This window comes from Mustela nigripes, chromosome 4 (assembly GCF_022355385.1).
Source record: "Mustela nigripes isolate SB6536 chromosome 4, MUSNIG.SB6536, whole genome shotgun sequence".
NCBI classification, from domain to species: Eukaryota; Metazoa; Chordata; class Mammalia; order Carnivora; family Mustelidae; genus Mustela; species Mustela nigripes.
In genome coordinates, this window is record NC_081560.1 from 179707493 (window position 1) to 179727055 (window position 19563).

At 40.5% G+C, this 19563-nt stretch overlaps 1 protein-coding gene across 2 annotated transcripts in view; it reads right to left on the reverse strand.

Annotated features, from left to right (window-relative positions):
- FAM204A (family with sequence similarity 204 member A) overlaps positions 1 to 15689 on the reverse strand; it is a 31907-nt gene extending 16218 nt beyond the window's left edge. Inside the window, exons 1-5 of one of the 2 annotated variants that reach the window (XM_059398688.1) lie at positions 15583 to 15689; positions 10248 to 10489; positions 9633 to 9720; positions 9469 to 9499; positions 9184 to 9283 (exon numbers count right to left, since the gene is read on the reverse strand). In XM_059398688.1, the coding sequence (XP_059254671.1) occupies positions 9184 to 9283; positions 9469 to 9499; positions 9633 to 9720; positions 10248 to 10489; positions 15583 to 15655 (534 nt within the window). In that variant the 5' untranslated portion in view covers positions 15656 to 15689. Of the gene's footprint in view, positions 1 to 9183; positions 9284 to 9468; positions 9500 to 9632; positions 9721 to 10247; positions 10490 to 15062; positions 15554 to 15582 lie in introns of those variants that run through there. The other variant, XM_059398689.1, reaches the window with a different exon arrangement.
- Between the last annotated feature and the right edge of the window lie 3874 nt (positions 15690 to 19563).

The window sequence follows — 19563 nt, forward strand, 5'->3', positions numbered from 1 at the left end:
CCCCAAGTAAATAAATCTTTAAAAAACAAACCAGATGAACATATGGGGCAGGGGGTGGGGAGAAAGAGGGAAACAAACCATAAAAGACTCTTAATGGTAGAGAACCAACTGAGGGTTGATGGAGGGGAGGTAGGTGGGGGAGGGGCTATATGGGGGATGGGTCTTAAGGAGGGCACTTGTTCTGATGAGCACTGGGTGTTATACGTAAGTGATGGATCACTAAATTCTACTCCGGAAATCAATATTACACTCTATGTTAACTAATTAGAATTTAAATGAAAATTTGAAAAGAAAAAAAAAATGCCCACACATAATCTGCTTAAAAAGATGATAGAACACAGACCTGTAAGGTTATCACTAGTTGAATGAAGATCATCCCTTCTCACAATCCCTCATCCTACCTAAGGTCTTGATAGGATGACAAACTTGCTCCCAGCTGTAGCTTAAGACCATCACTCAGCAGGCCTTAGTCTCTGATCCTAGGCCAGGTGGCTCTCCTGTCCTTTTCCCATTCTGGCCCTATGATCACCAGTGTCCAGAAATTCTTTTTTAGGGGCACCCGGGTGGCTCAGCCAGTTAAGCATCGGCCTTCTGGTCAGGTCATGATCCCAGGGTCCTGGGATCGAGCCCCAGGTTAGGCTCCCCACTAAGCAGGGAGTCTGCTTCTCCCTCTCCCACGGCCCTATCCCCAGTTTGTGCTTTCTCTCCTGCTCACTCTCTCTCAAATAAATAAAATCTTTAAAAAAAAAAACAAAACAGAAATTCTTTTTTGTATTTCTGAAGAACTCTTATCACCATCCAAAAAACATCCTGGACTCACTTTTCCAACATCCTTCATCCTCAGGGACCTCTAACTAATACCCCACCCCACAGTCCATACTCCAGACCAGTGACAGGTCTGTGTACCTCTTCAGGTCTGTGAATGGTGCCAGTCTATGAACTGAGCTTGTGCCAGAATGCAAATCAACTACATGACTATACTCAGCTTTGATTTTTTTTTTTTTTTTAAAGGGAGAAGGACAACAAGACTTTCTCAGATCAGGAAGTAGTACACTGAGCTATATTCAGATACAAGCTCTGTATCTCTTGGAGGACCAATTCTTTGAAAAGGCTTGCTCTGGGCCAGGCAAGAGACATCACCTGAAAGCTCTAATTCCATAGCTTTACAATCTGGAATTCTCTCTGAACTCAAGATTCTGTCCTTTGACTTATCCCAAGTTTCATAGCCAGAGAACCTGCATTGTCTTCATTTGTAACCCTGCCCCGGGACCACTGTATTCATTCTGAGTCCTTCAGTCCCTCCGTGGATTCTCCTAACCTTCTTCTCTGGCTTGCCGCCCATGATTAATCTTTTCTAACTCTAAGCCAGGAGTTCTCCAAGTTGAAGTCTGGACCAGCAGCATCAGCACTACTGGGAACCTGTCAGAAATACAAATGCTCTGAATCAGAAACTGGGGTTGGGGCCCAGCAACTCACTGACGCTAACCAGGCCAAAGTTTGAGAACCACTGACCTAAGCAATACCTTCAACTTCCTTCCACATGTTACCTTGTTTTGGCTACTCCCAACCACTTGTTTCTACTACTTTAACATCTTCCTCTTCCTTCTTCTCAGTAATGTATGCAGTCCTAGGGCTTCAATTACTTCTTATAAGCTGCTTTACAGATCGCTGACTAATTCAAAATATCTCAGCTATTCCAAGATCTATATCGCCAGCTACTTGCTAGTTATCTTCATATTGAAGCCTTATGAAGACAGGGTCTCTAACTTCTTGTTATGCCTAAAACAAGCTCATCACTTACTGCCCTGCTTCCCCTTCAGAGCTGACAACCCACTTAGTCACCCCAGACAGAATCCTTAGTGGTCTTCAATGACTCCAATCCTTTGCTCCTATTTTAACTCTTTTTCGTAGAGTATCTCATGTTTCCTTTCTGGGCTTCTTCAAGGTCTCATCATCTCCTGTTGGGAAGATGATAGTCTTCTCCAAATTAGTTTTCTGTCTTTCTAAAGTAGAGATACCATGTCACTAGCCAGTTTGAAAACAAGATCACTTCTTTATTCCTTTTGAATTGCACCAAAATGCCTTCACAATAGGTTCCCATAATGCTTTCTCAGTCCCACCTTGGGTAATGCTCTACTTGCCAATCTCTGGTCACATCTACCATTCTCTTACTGTCCCCTATGCATCTGATTTGTTTCTACTGGGAAAATCTTAACCATCCTTGTACGTCCCATGTCAAATGTTACCTTCCTACCTCTGTAGGTTCACTCACCAGTACACACCCACAGACCCTGCTTTATTCTGCCCCATGCCCAGTACCTAAGTGCCATGAGCACTGCTCTCCCCATGCTGTGCTGTCACTGTACTCCATGACTCTCGTTAGCACCCATGGGTCTCTCTCCCCTCCCAGGTTCTAGGCTCACCAGGCACAGACCTGTTTAAGCACCTAACCTGACTGAGAGGCACTCAGTCAGCTTCTGTTACTGAGTTAACGGTCACAGTGCAATAATCCATGGTTGCATTAATACTGAAAGGATCCCACCCAAATGAGGACCATTTGTGACCTAGCCACTGCTTTGACAAGTTCCCAGGAGAATTCTACAACAGTAATATTGGGGTAATAGTACCCCTATGACTAAACAAGAGCCACATTTTCTTATACTTCTTGATGTATAAATCTTTCCCACTACTGGCAAATGCATTTCTTTGAGGGCATGGAGAATATCTTCTTCGTCTTGGACTCCCAGAGTCGTAGCACAGTCCCTGTCTCTAGAATTTTATTATTTGTTTTTACAATAGAAATAAAATATCTTATTTAAGAAATGAGAATAAATGGCTCTCCTTCCTGCACAGAATATTAGTTATCTCCTCAAATATATATGAAAATAAAATACTAACAGCAAACTTCAATTTTCCCTGCACCACAAATTCTGGACGAGCCAGTTAAATCAACCCAGACTTCATCTATCCCAGCCTCTCATTTCAGCAACCTGGTCCCTAATGTCATCCATTCTTGGGCCTGTCCAGCTGATTCCACATAATAGCTTTGTATGTTTCCCTCCAATTATGTAGCTTTCCTAAGATTAGTTAGACCTGGGTGCTATACTCCTTTAGTCTAGGACCTAGAGTAATCAGATGAGTGAGTAAAAAGGAACCCACTCTATTATTACCACCAATACCCTGAATAAACCAGGGGTCTGCTTATCAAGTCATTTTGCTGCATCAACTTGCTAAGTTCCCTTTGGTTATCAAGGAGCCACTGCTTATAGTTAATGTCACAAAGGGAGAAACCAAAAATACTCCCCTCTTCTAGAAACTTATATGAACTGCTGAGTTTATAAGTATAAATTTTCACTTAAAAAGAAGTCAGCTAAAATTACACATCTATCTCTCCACCATCAACCAATTCCCATTCCCCCAGCCATTCAGAGCACTGGCACAACATAGCAGAAAGAGCACTGGAACAGAGCGGTGGTCGGGAGTAGTGGTCATGGCTCCCGGCAAATGAGATTTCCTCAAAGGAAGAGCAAAGCCTCGGTTTCCTTCAAGAAAAATAACATGACAGGCATGATAACCAAAATTCTCTCCTAGAAATAAAATTGCACTTACATGTTCAATTTTGTTTTCAGCTCTTTTAAAAGTTTTTTTTTTAATTCAACAAAATTTCAATAGGTAAAACTTCATTTTTCTCTCCCCTTTCCCCTTTTTCTTTCTTTCTTTTTTTGGACAATATATTTAAGTAAATATAATACTTCCTTTTGGCTCTGAAAAATTTCTGGTTCCATCTAAAAAGATACTAACATTGTAAATACACTCAAAATACCAGCATTAGTAAAAAAAAATATCTTAAGGTAAAACATTTCCATCATCTTAATACCATAATAACAGTTTACAAAGAATATGGCTGGTAAGGTCAGACCCAGGGGTTCAAATTCCAGCTCCTCTACTTAATGGCTAAGAAACTCAGTGATTCCTAGACCTCTACAGCTTATAGTTACCTCACTTGTGAAAAGAGAGTAATACCGAATCCTCTGCAAGTTTACAGTAAGGGTCAAAGGAAATAGATGTAAAATGCTGAGCGAAACTTTAGAATATAGCATCATTCGATAAATAAGCTGTTCATATTATTTTATCTAAATATCAGGATACCATTAAAACCAACAGGCGGTCTAGCTCCATACAGCTACAGATCTCCTCATAACTCATCAAGGCCTCAGCCCCAAGCGTAAGACCCAAGAATTCAACTCTGAGTCAGAAAGTAGTCTCATGAAGTAAATTAAGTGGTACCCAAGAGTACCTTTACTGGAATTATCTCTGATGTCTCTCATAGCACAGAAGTGGGACTGATGATACTCTGCGGGTCCTCGGTATGCTTCTCGGGTGCCTCTTGTCAACAATCAGAACTTAGCTTAAGACACATGCACTTCAATACAGGCAAACAAATTTAGAGACGGCATTTCGGCCACAGGTGGAAAAACATCCTAGGCCAGTATCTAACAGGTTCCCACATAATAACCATAAATAACCATAAATAACCTAAATAAAAGAGGCCATAAATAACCTCTAATTAACAGTTTTGTTGCAGATCTCAAGAAGACAAATATCAAAGAAATGTATGGGTACGAGGTTTAACATGAAGGGCCGACCACCCATATGTGCACATGCAGAATCTGTTTGAACATACGATTAGAGCACCTCCGGGCAAACTGTATGATATATTTCTAGAGAAATGTTGCTACTAAATATTTGGATAATATATTCAATGTTTAAAGCTTAATACAAATGAACTATCCACTGAAGTTTGCTGTGTCTAATTAAAACTAATATCTAAGGGAGAAAAAAATTAGGCAATCTCTCCATAAAGAAGGAAAATAACGAAGAATTAGTGGTGTTACCTTTATGTATAAATCATACCTACTTAAATTATCTGAATCACCACCTGGGGATCAAAAGATAATGCTTTGGGAGCGGGGGCGGCGGGGGCGGCGGTGGTGGCAGGGGCGGCAGGGGCGGCAGGGGCGGCGGGATTTAAAAAAAAAAAAAAAGAAGATAATGCTTTGGGGGCACCTGGGTGGCTCAGTGGGTTAAGCCTCTGCCTTCAGCTCAGGTCATGAACTCAGGGTCCTGGGATTGAGCCCCACATAGGGCTCTCTGCTCAGCGGGGAGCCTGCTTCCCTCTCTCTCTCTACCTGCCTCTCTGCCTACTTGTGATCTCTCTGTCAAATAAATAAATAAAATATTAAAAAAAAAAAAAAGATAATGCTTTGTAGTTGTGTAACTGACACCAGGGGAATGGTCATGGAATCACTCCAACCCTCCCCTTCACACCACCATTTCTGCCTCCTCCAGACCACTACCCTACATCCCTCCCCCACCAACCCCTACACAGGCAGTCAGTCTTTTATCTCATCTGTGTTTTGGAGTTTCAAGTAAAATTTTGGTTAGAAAAAGCATCCTACTAAAAAAAAAAATTTGAAAAAAGCTACACTATACAATTCGAGTTTCTTCTCATAAACAACTAAAAAAATTATCAAAGACCTTGTGCAACCACTCTTAAAATTATTAAAATTTAAGTCTGGTTTTTTTCATGCCAAAAAGTATACATTAAGTATATATAAAACTACTTCAATAGTAACTGCTGACGAATCAAACTGATTCAACTAAAGAATACTTGAGATACTTTTGATGAAATTAATTAGTTAAATTTGTTCTAAAGATATTCCTACATAGATTCATAATAATTATTATTATTACAGAATTATTATTAAGTCCCAGTACTATAGAAACAGTATTAAAGCTGTAATTAATACAAAGAACACTTTAGAACAGCTTTGCATATTAAGAAATTACATTTTTAAAAAACAAACAATCCTCTCTGTATTGTGAGGAAAGCAGGTGACAGCACAGTTGTAAATACACATCCTTGGTTGAGCAAGTTTTAGCTTGGCAGGGTTCCAAAGAAAGGAAGAAAGGAAGCAAGCAAAGCAAGCAAGAAAGAAAACATGGTGGGGGGAGGACTGCACTACAGACACAAGATTAAGAAGTTTTGTTTTTCCATTCTTGGGGACTGAGTGAGATACAGAATAAAAGGGCTCTTTCAGATATGGTAAGAGACAAGCCTCTGCTCCTGAGAAATAAAATAATGGGCTAGAAATCCATGTGAGCTTTGTCCAAACTGCATCACAGATTTTCATGATCCTCTCTGTACTTCTTCAGCAACAGCTATTATCAGCTAGACTTACATTTATTCTTAGCTTTTATCTTGGTGCCTCCAATGTGGACATTCCTTAATGTCTATTTACTCTGTTGGATTCACAGTGATTTTAGCATGACAGCAAAAGGGGTGCAAGTAAAACAGGGAGACAGTGATCCCAATCCGAAGGAGGGGCACAAACCTGCGGGCGCACACTCATGCTGAACTATCAAGAGAAGAGGACATCATTTGGCCCATTAAATCCTTCTCTTCCTTTCATGCTTGCATTTTTTAATAGAATAGTATGTGCTGGCAAAATCTTGGGCAGAGGCAAGCCTGGCCAATGCCAGTTTCCTTGTTTAGAAAAATGCCGTGACTTTCTTAGCTGTCATTCATACAGAGGAATGTCTACCGTTCAGAAAATCCAACTCGGGGTGGCTCAGTCATTAAGAAAATCCAAACTCATCAAATAGATTAATGAGTGATCACAAAAGGATTTAGGGGGGGCTTCCTTAAAACAGAAATCTTGTTTTTTAAAATGATGTTTGACTTAAATTTCTTTTCCTAGAGTCCATCTAACATATAATGTGAAACAGAACATTAGTTCATAAAACCAAGTTGCTTAAAAGAATTCACCCAAGTCATTCTAGCCTTTATTAAGATAACTCTATGCAAATCTCAAATTCTAGACAATGAGTAAGAGTTAGCCATACCTAGCAGGATCAAGAAGGGACAATTTCCTATATGTAGGATAACAATAAAATTCTAATTTGGAGAAATTGTAAAAAAATCATTAATTTTTTACTTTTTGGAATGGTTTACAGCTTCACTAAGGAATAGTTTAGACATTCTGAAGTCGAGTTCTGAGAAAATATAACAAATACTATAAATAAGGGAAGATCAAAAACCACCTAATTCATGAGTAAAACTTAAAAATACTTTCCTATTAGAACCAATATTTAGCATTCCTTCCTTCAAAACAACAACGGAGTCAGCAGTGGGGACTGTACAGCAGGACGGCTGGAGACCAGCCCACTCCCATCAGCCGTGGCCCTCCTCCGCAGTCCAGAGTATCCTTCTCGCAAGATCCCTCCTCCCCACCCACCAGACTCACAGGGGTCAAGAGCAGAGTAACTGCATTTTGAAGCACTGACCAGTTCTTCTGCAGTGAAGCTAGAGAACGGAGCATGAGGTCATAAAGCCCGGGTTTTACTGTCACCTCTACCAGCGATCTCTCTTTGTAAGAATGTAAGCGTTTTTGCACCTGCTTGAACATTTGTAAAACAGACATTGCTCAGTCAGTTAAGGGTTTGTCTTGATTTCCAACTCAGGTCATGATCTCAGGGTCCTGGGATCGAACCCCACATCGGGCTCCCGACTCAGGGGGAGTCTGCCTGAGATTCTCTCCCTCTACCCCTCCCCTCACACGCATGCATGCACTCTCTCTCTTTCTCTCTAATGAATAAAGAAATCTGAAAAAAAAAAAAAAAAAAAGAAAGAAAGAAAAGGAAGTGGTGTTGGTTCCAATTCCCCAGGGTTCTGGGGACTAAATGACAAAAATTCTTAGCAAAACTGGAATCAAAAGGTTCACATGCAAAATTCTACTGTCAGTTCCTTCATGCACACACCCTCAATGATGCAGTACCACCCAATGATGGGTTTAATCTCTGAGGTTTGTTTCACAAGAAATATTGATCAGAATGGTCTCTATGTACCCACAGTAGTCTACAAGTCTACAGAAATGATCCATGAAGAAGGAATCTGTCTACACAGGCAGGATACAATATACTTGGGCTTCAATAAGGCAGGCCCCTGAACCTCTAGCCCTATCATTCAGTGCTCAATTTTCATGCTCCTGGAGTCCACACTCCCTGATGTGAATATATAAATCACTCATGCATTCAAGACTCTACTAAGTGTTCACATCATCGATAGACTGATGACATCCAAATGTGGATCTCCAGCTCAGATTCTCCTGAGTTCCTGCCTCATTTTTACCAACCATCTCTCTACTCCTACCCACTGATATCGCTCATGCCCCAGTGAACTTTGGACAGGCCCTATCCACCCCTCTCCCCACCCAGCCTTCCCATTTTGTACCTAGCGTCACTATTCACAACGCTGCTGAAGGTAAAAACTGGAAAGGGTCTCTTCCTCTCCTTACGCCCCACTTCCTCTCCACCACTTCACAAAGCATCAGAGGTAAATACTGTCCATGCTCCTCCTAGAGGAGACCCCAAATCCACCCACTTTTCTCCATCTTCAGGAGCACCATTCCTGCTCAAGCCACCATCCTCTTATGCCTAGAAGAGTCTCTTCTTGTCTACTTTTGCTGCCTCTGTTTTTTGGCCCTTTCTCTACACAAGAGCAATCTTACAAACATAACTTCGATCATATCACTCCCTTAACTTAAAACCTCAGCTACTTAAAACCTCAGACTCTCAACTCCATTGTAACTAAAACCCAGTTCCTTAGTCTGCCCCTTCAGGGCCTTCACAGTTTGGTCCCTGGCTGCCTGCCTCTCCAAACCCATGCTGGGCCACTCTCCTCACTGACCCCATACAGCCAAGTTGATATTCTTACAGTTACTCCAATGTTCCATGATGACTCCTTTTCCCCAGGACCTTTAATTACCCAGGTTAGTACCTCTACACGAGCGTACAGGAGGAGGCATCTGTATATAGATGCTTCCTTCCCATCCTTCAGGTCTCACTGAAGTGGCATCTTCCAAGAAAGGTCCTCCCTGACCACCTACACTAAAGTGGAATCTCCATTTTCATGTCTTCGCAACATCCTGTTTAAATCCTTAACACCATTTTTTTTAATGATTTTTAACTATATATTTACTTTATTACCTAATATCTTGTTTTGTGTACAGTAGGCATTTTAACTTTTTCACTGAATGAATTAATGAGGAAAACACCTTAGGCAAGGCTAACCACAACCATTTTCTACTGGCTAATATAAGATGCGATAAAAAAAGATCTTACCTTGTCAACTTTTTTCTTTTTAACAGGGGGGTCAAACCTATCATTGATTCCAAAATACTGAGTAAGCTCCTTCCACTGGGTTTCACTTGAGGTCTGTTCACTGCAAGACAGACAATAACTTATTTTTAGTGCTTTTAATTGGTTAATACAATTATAAATCATAAAAACTAGTTCTTATGTTTAAGAGGTAAGAAGTTCAACTATTGGTACAAGTTTTACAATATTATCTAGAATAGATAATAATAGAGTAAGTAGATATTTTACCTATTCATTCATAGAACCTACCTATGAGTCTCTTCCTCATTCTTCAATTTACCTGAAAAGAATTCACAAAGTGTCAATACCTAAATATTCATTTATTTCAAAATTAATGTTTATTAAAAACTGTTGAGCTCAATCATTCACAATTTAACATTAGCAATACTTAAAATTAAATGAAAACAAAACACCTTTCCTGGAGCATTTCCTTTTCTTCCTTCTGAATCCTGAAGTTGAGGTTTTCTGTTCAGCATGTTTTTTATGCAATTCTTGAAATTTCTATATAAAAGTTAAAAAAAAGAGAAAAAGTAGTAAATATATTTTGAAGCAAAGCATATATTCAAAAATTACAAACATGTGATAAAAATATATTTTAGCATTTATAAAAATACAAATTTAACAAAAGTAGTTCAGTTCTTCTTGAGATACCCTATTTTCCAAGATTCTTTGACAACTTGATTTTTTATCTTCATTTATTTTGACATAAGTCAATCTGATTAGCTGAGAGTAAATTTCGATGATTCATACAGATGACAAAGAGATCAAATTAAAACAGAAGCTCATGTACTATGTTGAGCAAAGTAGCTAATCCTACTAAATGTTTTACTTCCTCTTTTTATAAAACACACAACCAAGATGAGAGTAAGTATCTGAGTGCCCAGTGAGCTGACCACAAACCCAGAGTATTCTGAGTCAATCTTCCCTACCTCCCAAGTAGAGGCAGGCACTCTGACCCTGGCAGAGACAGGAGCGTGCACAAACACACATGCACAGGCTTTAATAAGAACACATCAGAGAAAACCTACATGCCACATATTTAAGGGAATTCCAGAGGGGCACTCTTTGTATGCATTTACATTTGCCTCTGCCCCAGGTTTTGGTCCATCATTTTGGCCATCTGAGATCTCTGTTTTTGTAATGGCCCCATCTTCTTTATCTTCCTGCAAGTTAAGTCCAGAGTTCTCTAATGGGGCTTCATCTTCAGAATTCAACTCAACATCACTTTCATTTAGGCCAGGAGGTAGCAGCCCACTCCACATCTTTTCTTCTGAAGAGAAAAAAAATGAATTTAGACATACAAAGTGGACGTGGAAAGGAATTTAAAACCCCAAGAGTGTAGTAATTATCCCAATGGTTTGGGATCAGTCCATCTAGACTTTTTTCTTTTAATCTAAAATCACATGTATCTTCCATATTAAAAGAATTAAAATATTTGCTTGTACGAAATAAGTCAATCAGAGAAGACAATTATCATATGATCTCTCTGATATGAAGAATCTGAGAGGCAGGGTGGGAGGTCTGGGGGACAGGGAAGGAAAAAATGAAAAAGATAGGATCGGGAGGGAGACAAACCATCAGAGACTCTTAATCTCACAAACAAACTGAGGGTTGCTGGGGGCTGAGGGGGTAGGGAGATGGTGCTGGGGTTATGGACATTGGGGAGGGTATGTGCTATGGTGAGTGCGAAATGTGTAAGCCTGATGATTCACAGACTTGTACCCCTGGGGGCAAATAATACATTATATGTCAATAAAAATAATTACATAAAGAAAATTTGCTTGTATGAGATGTTTTAAAGAGTACAAAGTAGTTAATTTGTTACAAGACAAACTTACAGATGAATGACTTAAAGAAAATAGGACCTGGATTCTCTAATATATATAGATAATTTTGTCTAAAAAAAGTAAATTCGGTAAAAGCATTCATTGTTTTAGGAACCTAACAATATATACATCACACAATTCAAGATTTATAATATTATATTTCAAGCTATCATAATCAAAAAAGAAAACAAAGTCAGATGTTTCACTGGTATTGAAATGAACTTTCAGGGGACTTACTGCCAAAGGAGTACAAAAACAATTATGCAAAGGAAAATTTTTAGGCTGTGCAAGTAGTTTGAGGAAAGCACGGTGGTAAAAAGAATGTCCTAGTTTTAAATTTTATGAGTGACTGCTAAAATACCAAATGGAAAATTAAATGTTAATCCTAACAATTTAACAAAAAGATACAGCTTTTTTGAGTAACAATATCGTGTTTAGGAAACTGCAGTTCAAGTTCAGGATAATATTTATCATTAGCTATCTGGCCCATTGGTAGAGGGAATATTAACTACTGTTAAGTTTATCAAAAATGACCTTTAAAATTGGGAGTTATAATCATTTGCTAAAATAATAACGGAGTACATTTTCAATATTAATCACATGGCACATGTATCAACTCAAAACCACTTCATTCAAAAGATGCGTAAATAAGAGAAGTCAGTTATACTGCCCGCTCATGGTTTACCTGAAGGAATAAAATGCAAGGATGGAAATTTTTGCCGACTTTTCTGCGCTCTATTGTGGTTAACCTAATGAGAAAACCACCACCATTGTCTCTGAGACAAAGGCATCACGGGATTTTGCATTAATCTGAATAATGGATTCCAGATACCGGTTCAGGATCTCCTCCCAGATCCAAAGAATCAGATCTTATTTTTGGCAGTATGGATCCCAGCCTCCTGAGCTGTTAGCCCTCTAAAACCACCTCACCAAAATACTCTTTTGGCTTTTTAAGAAGGGCTCTGACATCTACCTGCTTCAGTTGTAATCCTGAACCTATCATATACTAGCAGTATGCAGAAATCATTTTTACCACCTCTGACCCTCAGGTTTTTTCTGCTGTAAAACAAGGATAATTATATTGTGTACAGGGCTATTCTGAGAATTAAATGAGATAAGCTATGAAAACACTCACCACAATGTTTAGGAGGTTCTAGGGGCTTGATCAATGCCGAGCTCTTTTTGCTATTAGTATTTCTGTGGCCATGTATTATATTTTTTATCATTTCTGTTATGGGTTGCAGCATTCACAAGGTAGTTTTGAAGTTTCTAAGTTTGAGGTGCATTCACTTAGCAATTGATCCAAATCATTTACCTCCCTGATTTCCAAAGTCTAACATAAGTTTCTATAAAAAAAATATTGGAGTCTGGTTTTCTGAATGGAGCAATAAAACCAGATTCAGGAAGACAATGGAGCCTAAGTGTCAAGGCTCCTCTTTTGCACAGGTCTTTCCAAAGCATTATACCCAATTTCTATTTAGAATTTGTATTCCTTTTTTTAAAGAGGAGACCCAACATAATATAAGTTTCAACCATAAAACCTGGACCGATGCCTAAACCTAGACTGAGGATTTTAATAGTTGGAATGGGTAAACTTTAGATACTTTGTTAGCACAAAAGACATCATGTGAAATATGCCAATACTGAAAAACGAATGTTATGCCATCAATAAAAATATTTTTACTGTTCTGAGGAGTAGATGGAGGGGGAATGATAATAAGCTTCAACATGACTTTGCCACTGACAAATAATAAACCTTTAGGCTCATTATCCATTTCAGAACTTAAGGATAGTAACACATTTCAGATTCAGTGTTCTTAGCAAAATTGGGATTCTATGTTTGAAACCAGTTTCTTTTCCCTGTCCATAGCAGCCTGTGCATGGCCACTGTGTGCCAGGCTCTCTTTAAGGCATGAAGACAGGCAAAAATATCTAAGGGAACCGGCATTCTACACACATGGCAAGTGTCTGTCCATCAGCAGCCAAGTACCACTTGGCCCAGACTTCCGTTGTGGCTGCTAGTGAAAGGCATGTGCCTCTCTGATGCGCACAGTTCTGCTGCTCCACACTGCTCTAGCATGCCTACAGGGTGTGTCTGTGCTCTGGGCACCCACATGAGCCTCACCCTGAGGAACACTCTCGTGTGCCCTGGAGTCACCTGTCACCATCAGCTTTTAAGCATTTTTTAATCACATTTTGGACCTTCTCAAAATCATCTATTTTTAGCTCTTGTTGCTGTGGCATGAAGTACTGTTTTCAGTATGACACTGGCTAGTATGATAATTTCTTGTGTGTGCCCATGGAAAAATGAAGAACTAAAATAAATTTTAGAAAGCAGATTCTACATCCAAATCCATAAAGTAAGGCAATATTCAAATAACACGTCTGAACTCAATCCCTGAATATCGTTCAAGTGGCATGCCATTCTCCTGTGACTGCAAACACACACACACACACACATATACACACGAGGGCAACCCCATGGTCAGCGAAAAACACAGATAACTCACCGAGAAGACTGCAAAGTGGAGCTGCCCACGTGAGCAGCAGCTCAACTGTAAATCAGCCAATACGGAGTGGCTGCTTTGTGACTTGCTTTGGGCTCACATTTGAAAACACTCTGAATTCACAGTATATACATGTCACTCATACATTTCCAACTGTACTATGGTACCAACTGGTACTAGGTTAGGCCTCGTGTTCACTTGTTTTGGCTGCTCTTAAAGATGATTCTCTAATTCTCTGAAATGTCTCTTACCCTATGCCTTTATTCTAAAGCAAATCATTCCAAATTACCCTTTAAATGTGAAAATTATTCAGCCATTCTCAAGAGATGTGATGTACCAGTCAGATGCAATACTGGTTAAACCCCAATACCCCAGAGGATAAGGGTTCTCTCCTCAACCCCGCTACCACAGCTTTCTACAGATTTCTAGTTTTCAGTCAGACTGCATGTCAGACAAAACACCTGAAAGATGCTCTGGAGAAAGCCAAGGAGACCCCAGTTACACAGAAGCAGAACCAGGAAGAAAAACAAAGCAAGTCAATGATGTATCTGGCATATACACAATGTCACATATAAACAAGATGACAGAAATTCTTTTACCGTTAATCCCTACAACGACCCTTCCACTAGAAATTACTATCTAAACCCCTTGTACAGGTGAGGAAACTGTCTTGCCTAAGGCATTGTGATCCACTTATTTTACAAAAACAGAACTCTAGGGCATCAACTTACTAACTTTTAGAGGATGCAATTTAAGTAGTAATATATTCTTGGAGACAAAGACTTGAGAGTGGGTCTAAAGAATGACTCTAGCCTCTAATTTTGTTAAAATTTTGCTTCAGAAAAAAAATGTCTTACTCTTTAAAAGCAGAAACTTACGTAAGATCCTATACTAAATGTATACATAAAAATGACATTGGGTAATAATGTCTCATTTTCTGGAAGATCAGGCGACTGCTTACAACCAAAACCCAATCTGAGCAGTTTAATGGGTAAATGCCTCCTGTCACTACTATTCCAGAATTTCAACTCATTTTCACCATACGAAGCTGTCTTCTCATATTTTTTATTCAATTAGAATAATCACAGAAACCTGAATTTTGTCTGATCTGAATTTAATCCCAACCTGTATAATAACCATAAACCACCATCCACCCACCATCATGTTAAATAATTCACACAACAACCAGTTTCCATGACTCGGAATGACCTAACTAAAATACTTTCAAGCATGTATCAACCTTCATGTAAAAGTCCCATTCATGAAATGTGTTGTCTTTTCTCAAAAAGATAAACTGAATCAGAGGCCTGACTTCGAATTAAGCTCCCAGTCTGATTACCCAAACTATTTACTTGGCAGGAGTTTGTATGTAGGCTTACGTTCCAATAAAAGACCGTGTTCGGTCAGGGCCTGGAAAACACGTCCCAAGGCCCTGCACGGAAAGATTTCCACTTAACCAATAACATTTCGAGGCTCACTTTAAGGCGGATGCCGCCGCGAGAATACTTACAAGGTTCAAGACTGCAAGAGGGTGGCTCTAGAAGGGTACGCCGCTTCCCGCCTGCGGCACGACCCGGAACTCGGCAGGCTCGCCGGCGGCAGGGCCACACTCCGGTCCCCCAGCGGGAAGCACCCCGTCCCGGGCACAGAATTAAGCGCCGCAGATTCGGATGCAGGACGTCTAGCCCGCTGACACTCCCCGTAACTGCAGCTCTTCCCCGGGCTACAGCACTTGTAAACCGGAGGCTGTTTCCCCAGTCGAAAGCCTCTTCACCCTCTCTCTTTGGCCGGGGTGGGACGGAGAACCCCTCTCCCACCAACAGGCTTCGGGAAGGCGCTACGTCCCTTCCACGCGAAGCAGAGAGCGACCAGCCCTACGAATGCTTCCGTGGGCCTAGCCGGGGGCTCTGCCGGCTCGGCCGTGAGGCCGCCCACACCTGCTCATTGGCTCCCCGCACCCGGCCCTCCCGAACCCGCCAAGTCGGAGGTCGGGGCGGCCGGGAAGCAGCCCAGCTATCGGCGGTACTCACCCGTCAGGAGCCGGCCGCTCGGCCGCCATCTTAAGACCCCGCCAACACCGCGCCTTCCCATTGGTTCCGGCATCTCAGCCAATGGACGGGGGCCGTTCTGGCCCCAGGGTCGTCATGGCAACCGACCGCGCTTAGCTCTGCTTTCAGATCTGTTTGTAGCGCCGGATTCGTTCTTTCTGCTTCTTTTCTCTCACTGTTTCCCCCTTTCTTCTGGACGTTTTTAAAGGCTTTGTTCTCTTCCCCATTCCCCGCTTCTCGCTGGTTTTGGGAATGAGGAAACTGCTGGCTTAGACCTTGAACTGAGTTCATTCCACCTAGGCGGGAGGTTCGCTGTAGATGCTCTATAGGCTCTTAAAGGAATATTTCCATTCCTTCAGCCTTATACCCCTCACTCCCTCTTCCCTCCCCCCCCCCCCCCCCCCCCCTCCCCCCCCCCCCCCCTTCCTTCCTCTTTTCCTTCTGTACATATTTATGGAGCAGGCACCCTGCCAGCCTCTGCTTAGCGGAGAACAGTCCCGACTCCTGCTCTCCTGGTGCTTACCATCTGCTGCACTGATCACATGTGCAGCTTATTGAGCCCCCTTTCCGTGACAGCCACTGGTTCGGGTCCCGAGGAGGGGTTTGGGGGAGCATAGAAAATAAGAGGGAAAAGGTGCTATGAAGAATACAAAGCAGAATAATGTAATAGTGATGAGAGTGCGGGCGATTTTTAGAAATGCTTCCACTTTCCGAAATAGTGCTCTATAATAATGATAAGACCACTTTCCTATCCTCGTGAGGATGATAAAAGAAAATACACATAGAGTCCTTAACACATCATCTTGCCTATAGTAATTTTAGTCTTAGCTACTTGTTACTGTTGTTAACATTATAATGTCTTTATTTGAAGCATTCTGAAAATGTGTAAGAATTTTTGCACTGCACTCTAATATATCATGATTTAGTGTAAACAGATGTTTAAGCTTATTAGCTTAAACATTACCTCACCCCCAGGGTCTCCCAGAGGGATATGCCAGGTTTATGGCATAGATTTCTGTAATCTCAGAATCATAATAAAACCCGAACTGACAAGATCAGGTCACACAAGTCCTTCTCCTGCTGACCTTCTCTGATTCTACAATAGAAGCAGATTGAGTGACTTCAGGATCTGTGTGAAAGTCTCGAGTGACTTCAGGATCTGTGTGAAAGTCTCCTGGCCAACTGTGTCCAGGTCTCAAATAGCATTTTTCCCCAATCCAAATCTTTAACAAGTCAGGCAGTTAAAGAAAGGATGTGAGTAAAAGTGCTGCTATGGTTAATGCATTTGGGCCTCTTCATTACTGTCTTAACCTGCTCACGCTACAATAACAAAATACTGGGTGGCTTAAACAATAGAAATTAATTTCACACAGTTCTAAAGATTGGAAACTCTAGGATCAAGGTGCTGACAAGTTTCATTCAGGACCCTGTTCTCTTGGCTTGTAGGCAGCAGTCCTGCTGTGTACTCACAGGATCCCTTCCTGTTGTGTTTGCAGAGAAAGAACGTGTGCACAGGAGAAAGCTATGTGGTGCCTTGTCTTATAAGGACACTAATCCTAGAGGATCAGGGCTCCACCCTTATGACCTCATAGAACTTTAATTCCTCGTAGGGCCCGTGTCCAAATGTAGCCACAATGGGGAGTTAGAGTTTTAACAAAACAATTTGGGGGTACAATAAACATTTGGTTCATAACAAATGCTATTGGTGGAAGTGTGATCACAGCGGAGGAAGAGAGCACAGAGGGGGAAGAATTGAGACACAGGGTAGAAGGGAAGGGATGTTGACCTGTTTAAGAGCTGCTTCTGCACATAGTCTGTCAGAGTACTCATTTTTCAACACATATAAATGTACAAAGGACAGAGGAGAAATATAATTAATCCCAAGACCCATACACACCAGGTTTCATATTAAAAGTTTTGGAAAGGGCGCCTGGGTGGCTCAGTGGGTTAAAGCCTTTGCCTTCAGCTGAGGTCATGATCCCAGGGTCCTGGGATCTAGTCCCGCATTAGGCGCTCTGCTTGGCAGGGAGCCTGCTTCTCCATCACTCTCTGCCTGCCTCTCTGACTACTTGTGATCTCTGTCTGTCAAATAAATAAAAAAAAAAAAATCTTTTTAAAAAAAAGTTTGGAAAGTCCTAATCCAAAAATATGTATTTTAAAATTTGAGAATTCTCAAATGTCTGATTGTTTACTCTGTCATATTATTGGATTCCTATAATAAATGTAAATAAACGTAAATAGCTCAAACTTTTCTTCTGGTTCTGGTTGTAAGACCTCCAGTCTCTGAATACCATTGTTTTGCCAGTTTTCTGGGGAACTGTCAGTCATTTGATTTATTTTAATCAATAAATTTACCTCTCCCCCAGCAAATTCCTGCCCTGGAAACCTGCCAAACCATACATTTTGTGAATGAAATACTTGTATTTGTGAGATTTCTATGAAACATAGAATTATTGAATCCCTTTTACTAAATCACAGTAAATGTGATGCAGCTAGTGAATTGGGCTTGAATTGTTGCATCTGGCACTAATTTCAAACATGTACATTTCATTTAAATTCTCAAACATATCTTAAAAATCATAAAGCAGTTTTTCTTTGCCAAGAAATGTTATAGTTTATGAAGAGTTTTCCCCTATATTCAGTAATTTTTTTCTTAGTGTGGAGATTACAAGTCACACTCATGTTATAAAAGATTAATTGTGGAGTTCTTTCTTGGTAGCTGTTAAGTCTCTGATTGATGAAAACTTCCCCAAATATAATGAAATCCCTGAAATATTTCTCAGTTTGGAAAACTGACTATGACTTCGTGGAACATATAATAAATGTCCTTCTTACTGAAACTGAGAAAGAGAATAATTAATTTCCGCCTGTACAAAATGCTTCGTGTTCTGCATTGTAGAAAAAGTAGTCTAGCAACTTAATGCAAAAGGATAGAAAAAAGGGAGTTCTGAATTTCTGGAAATGTGTGACAATTTCTCCCCCTGGATTTGCTTTCTAAGTTTACAAACTGAACCATCTATAAACAGTGCTGGCCTTCCAAGGGTAAGTTGAACAACTAACACTATGACATCAGCAAGAGTTGACATTTGAGGAAACAAAATTTCTGTAATAAAGGATGTTGCCAAACATCCTTTATTACATCCTATTGTCACGTCTGGCACTTTCAACTTCTTCAGTTCCAATAGGTTGTACATAGGAAGAGAGGCTTTTAGAGCACTTCTGTATGCTGTGTATTTTGCAACAGATATCGTATCATTTCATGAGGTAGTTACTATTATATCCATTTTACAGACAAGGAAATTAAGTCTTCAAGAATTTAAGAAACTTACCTAGTGTGACACAGCTCACAACATGGAAAACCAGGTGGGAAGTTTCACCGGATTCTGAAGCTCATGCTCTTTTCATGGTCAACACTGCTCCTTTTAAGGTGAAGTTCCCAATGAAGCCCAGCTCAGCACAGTCAGAAAAGTACAGACATCGTTGCTACCAAGTAGGATGCATACTTGGTGAGAGTTTATGAAAAGAGAGGTTTCAGGAGCAAAATGTATCTCCACTTTGCATCCCCCTTAGTACATAGCAAGTGATCAAATCCCATAAGAGGAATCCTCTTCAATTACTTCTGGTTTGTTACACTGAGGCCTATGTTCATCTACCTTTCCAGAATACCTTCATCTTCCAAAACAGCCCAGTGCATGATTAATGTAAATGAAGAAATATGTGTAAAGCTTTTAACACAGAATCTAGCATGTAGTCAACAGTTTGCTGCAATAAATACTAGTTTCCTTCCCTTACACATAAGAACTAAGGGTGTCTGTGTGTGTGTGTGTGTGTGTGTGTGTTTGGGGGAGGAGGACTGAACAGGCAGAGCACAGAGGATTTTTAGGGCAATGAAAATTTACTATATGATGCCATAATAATAGGTACATATGACTATGCATTTGTGCAAACTCTTGGAGTATGCAA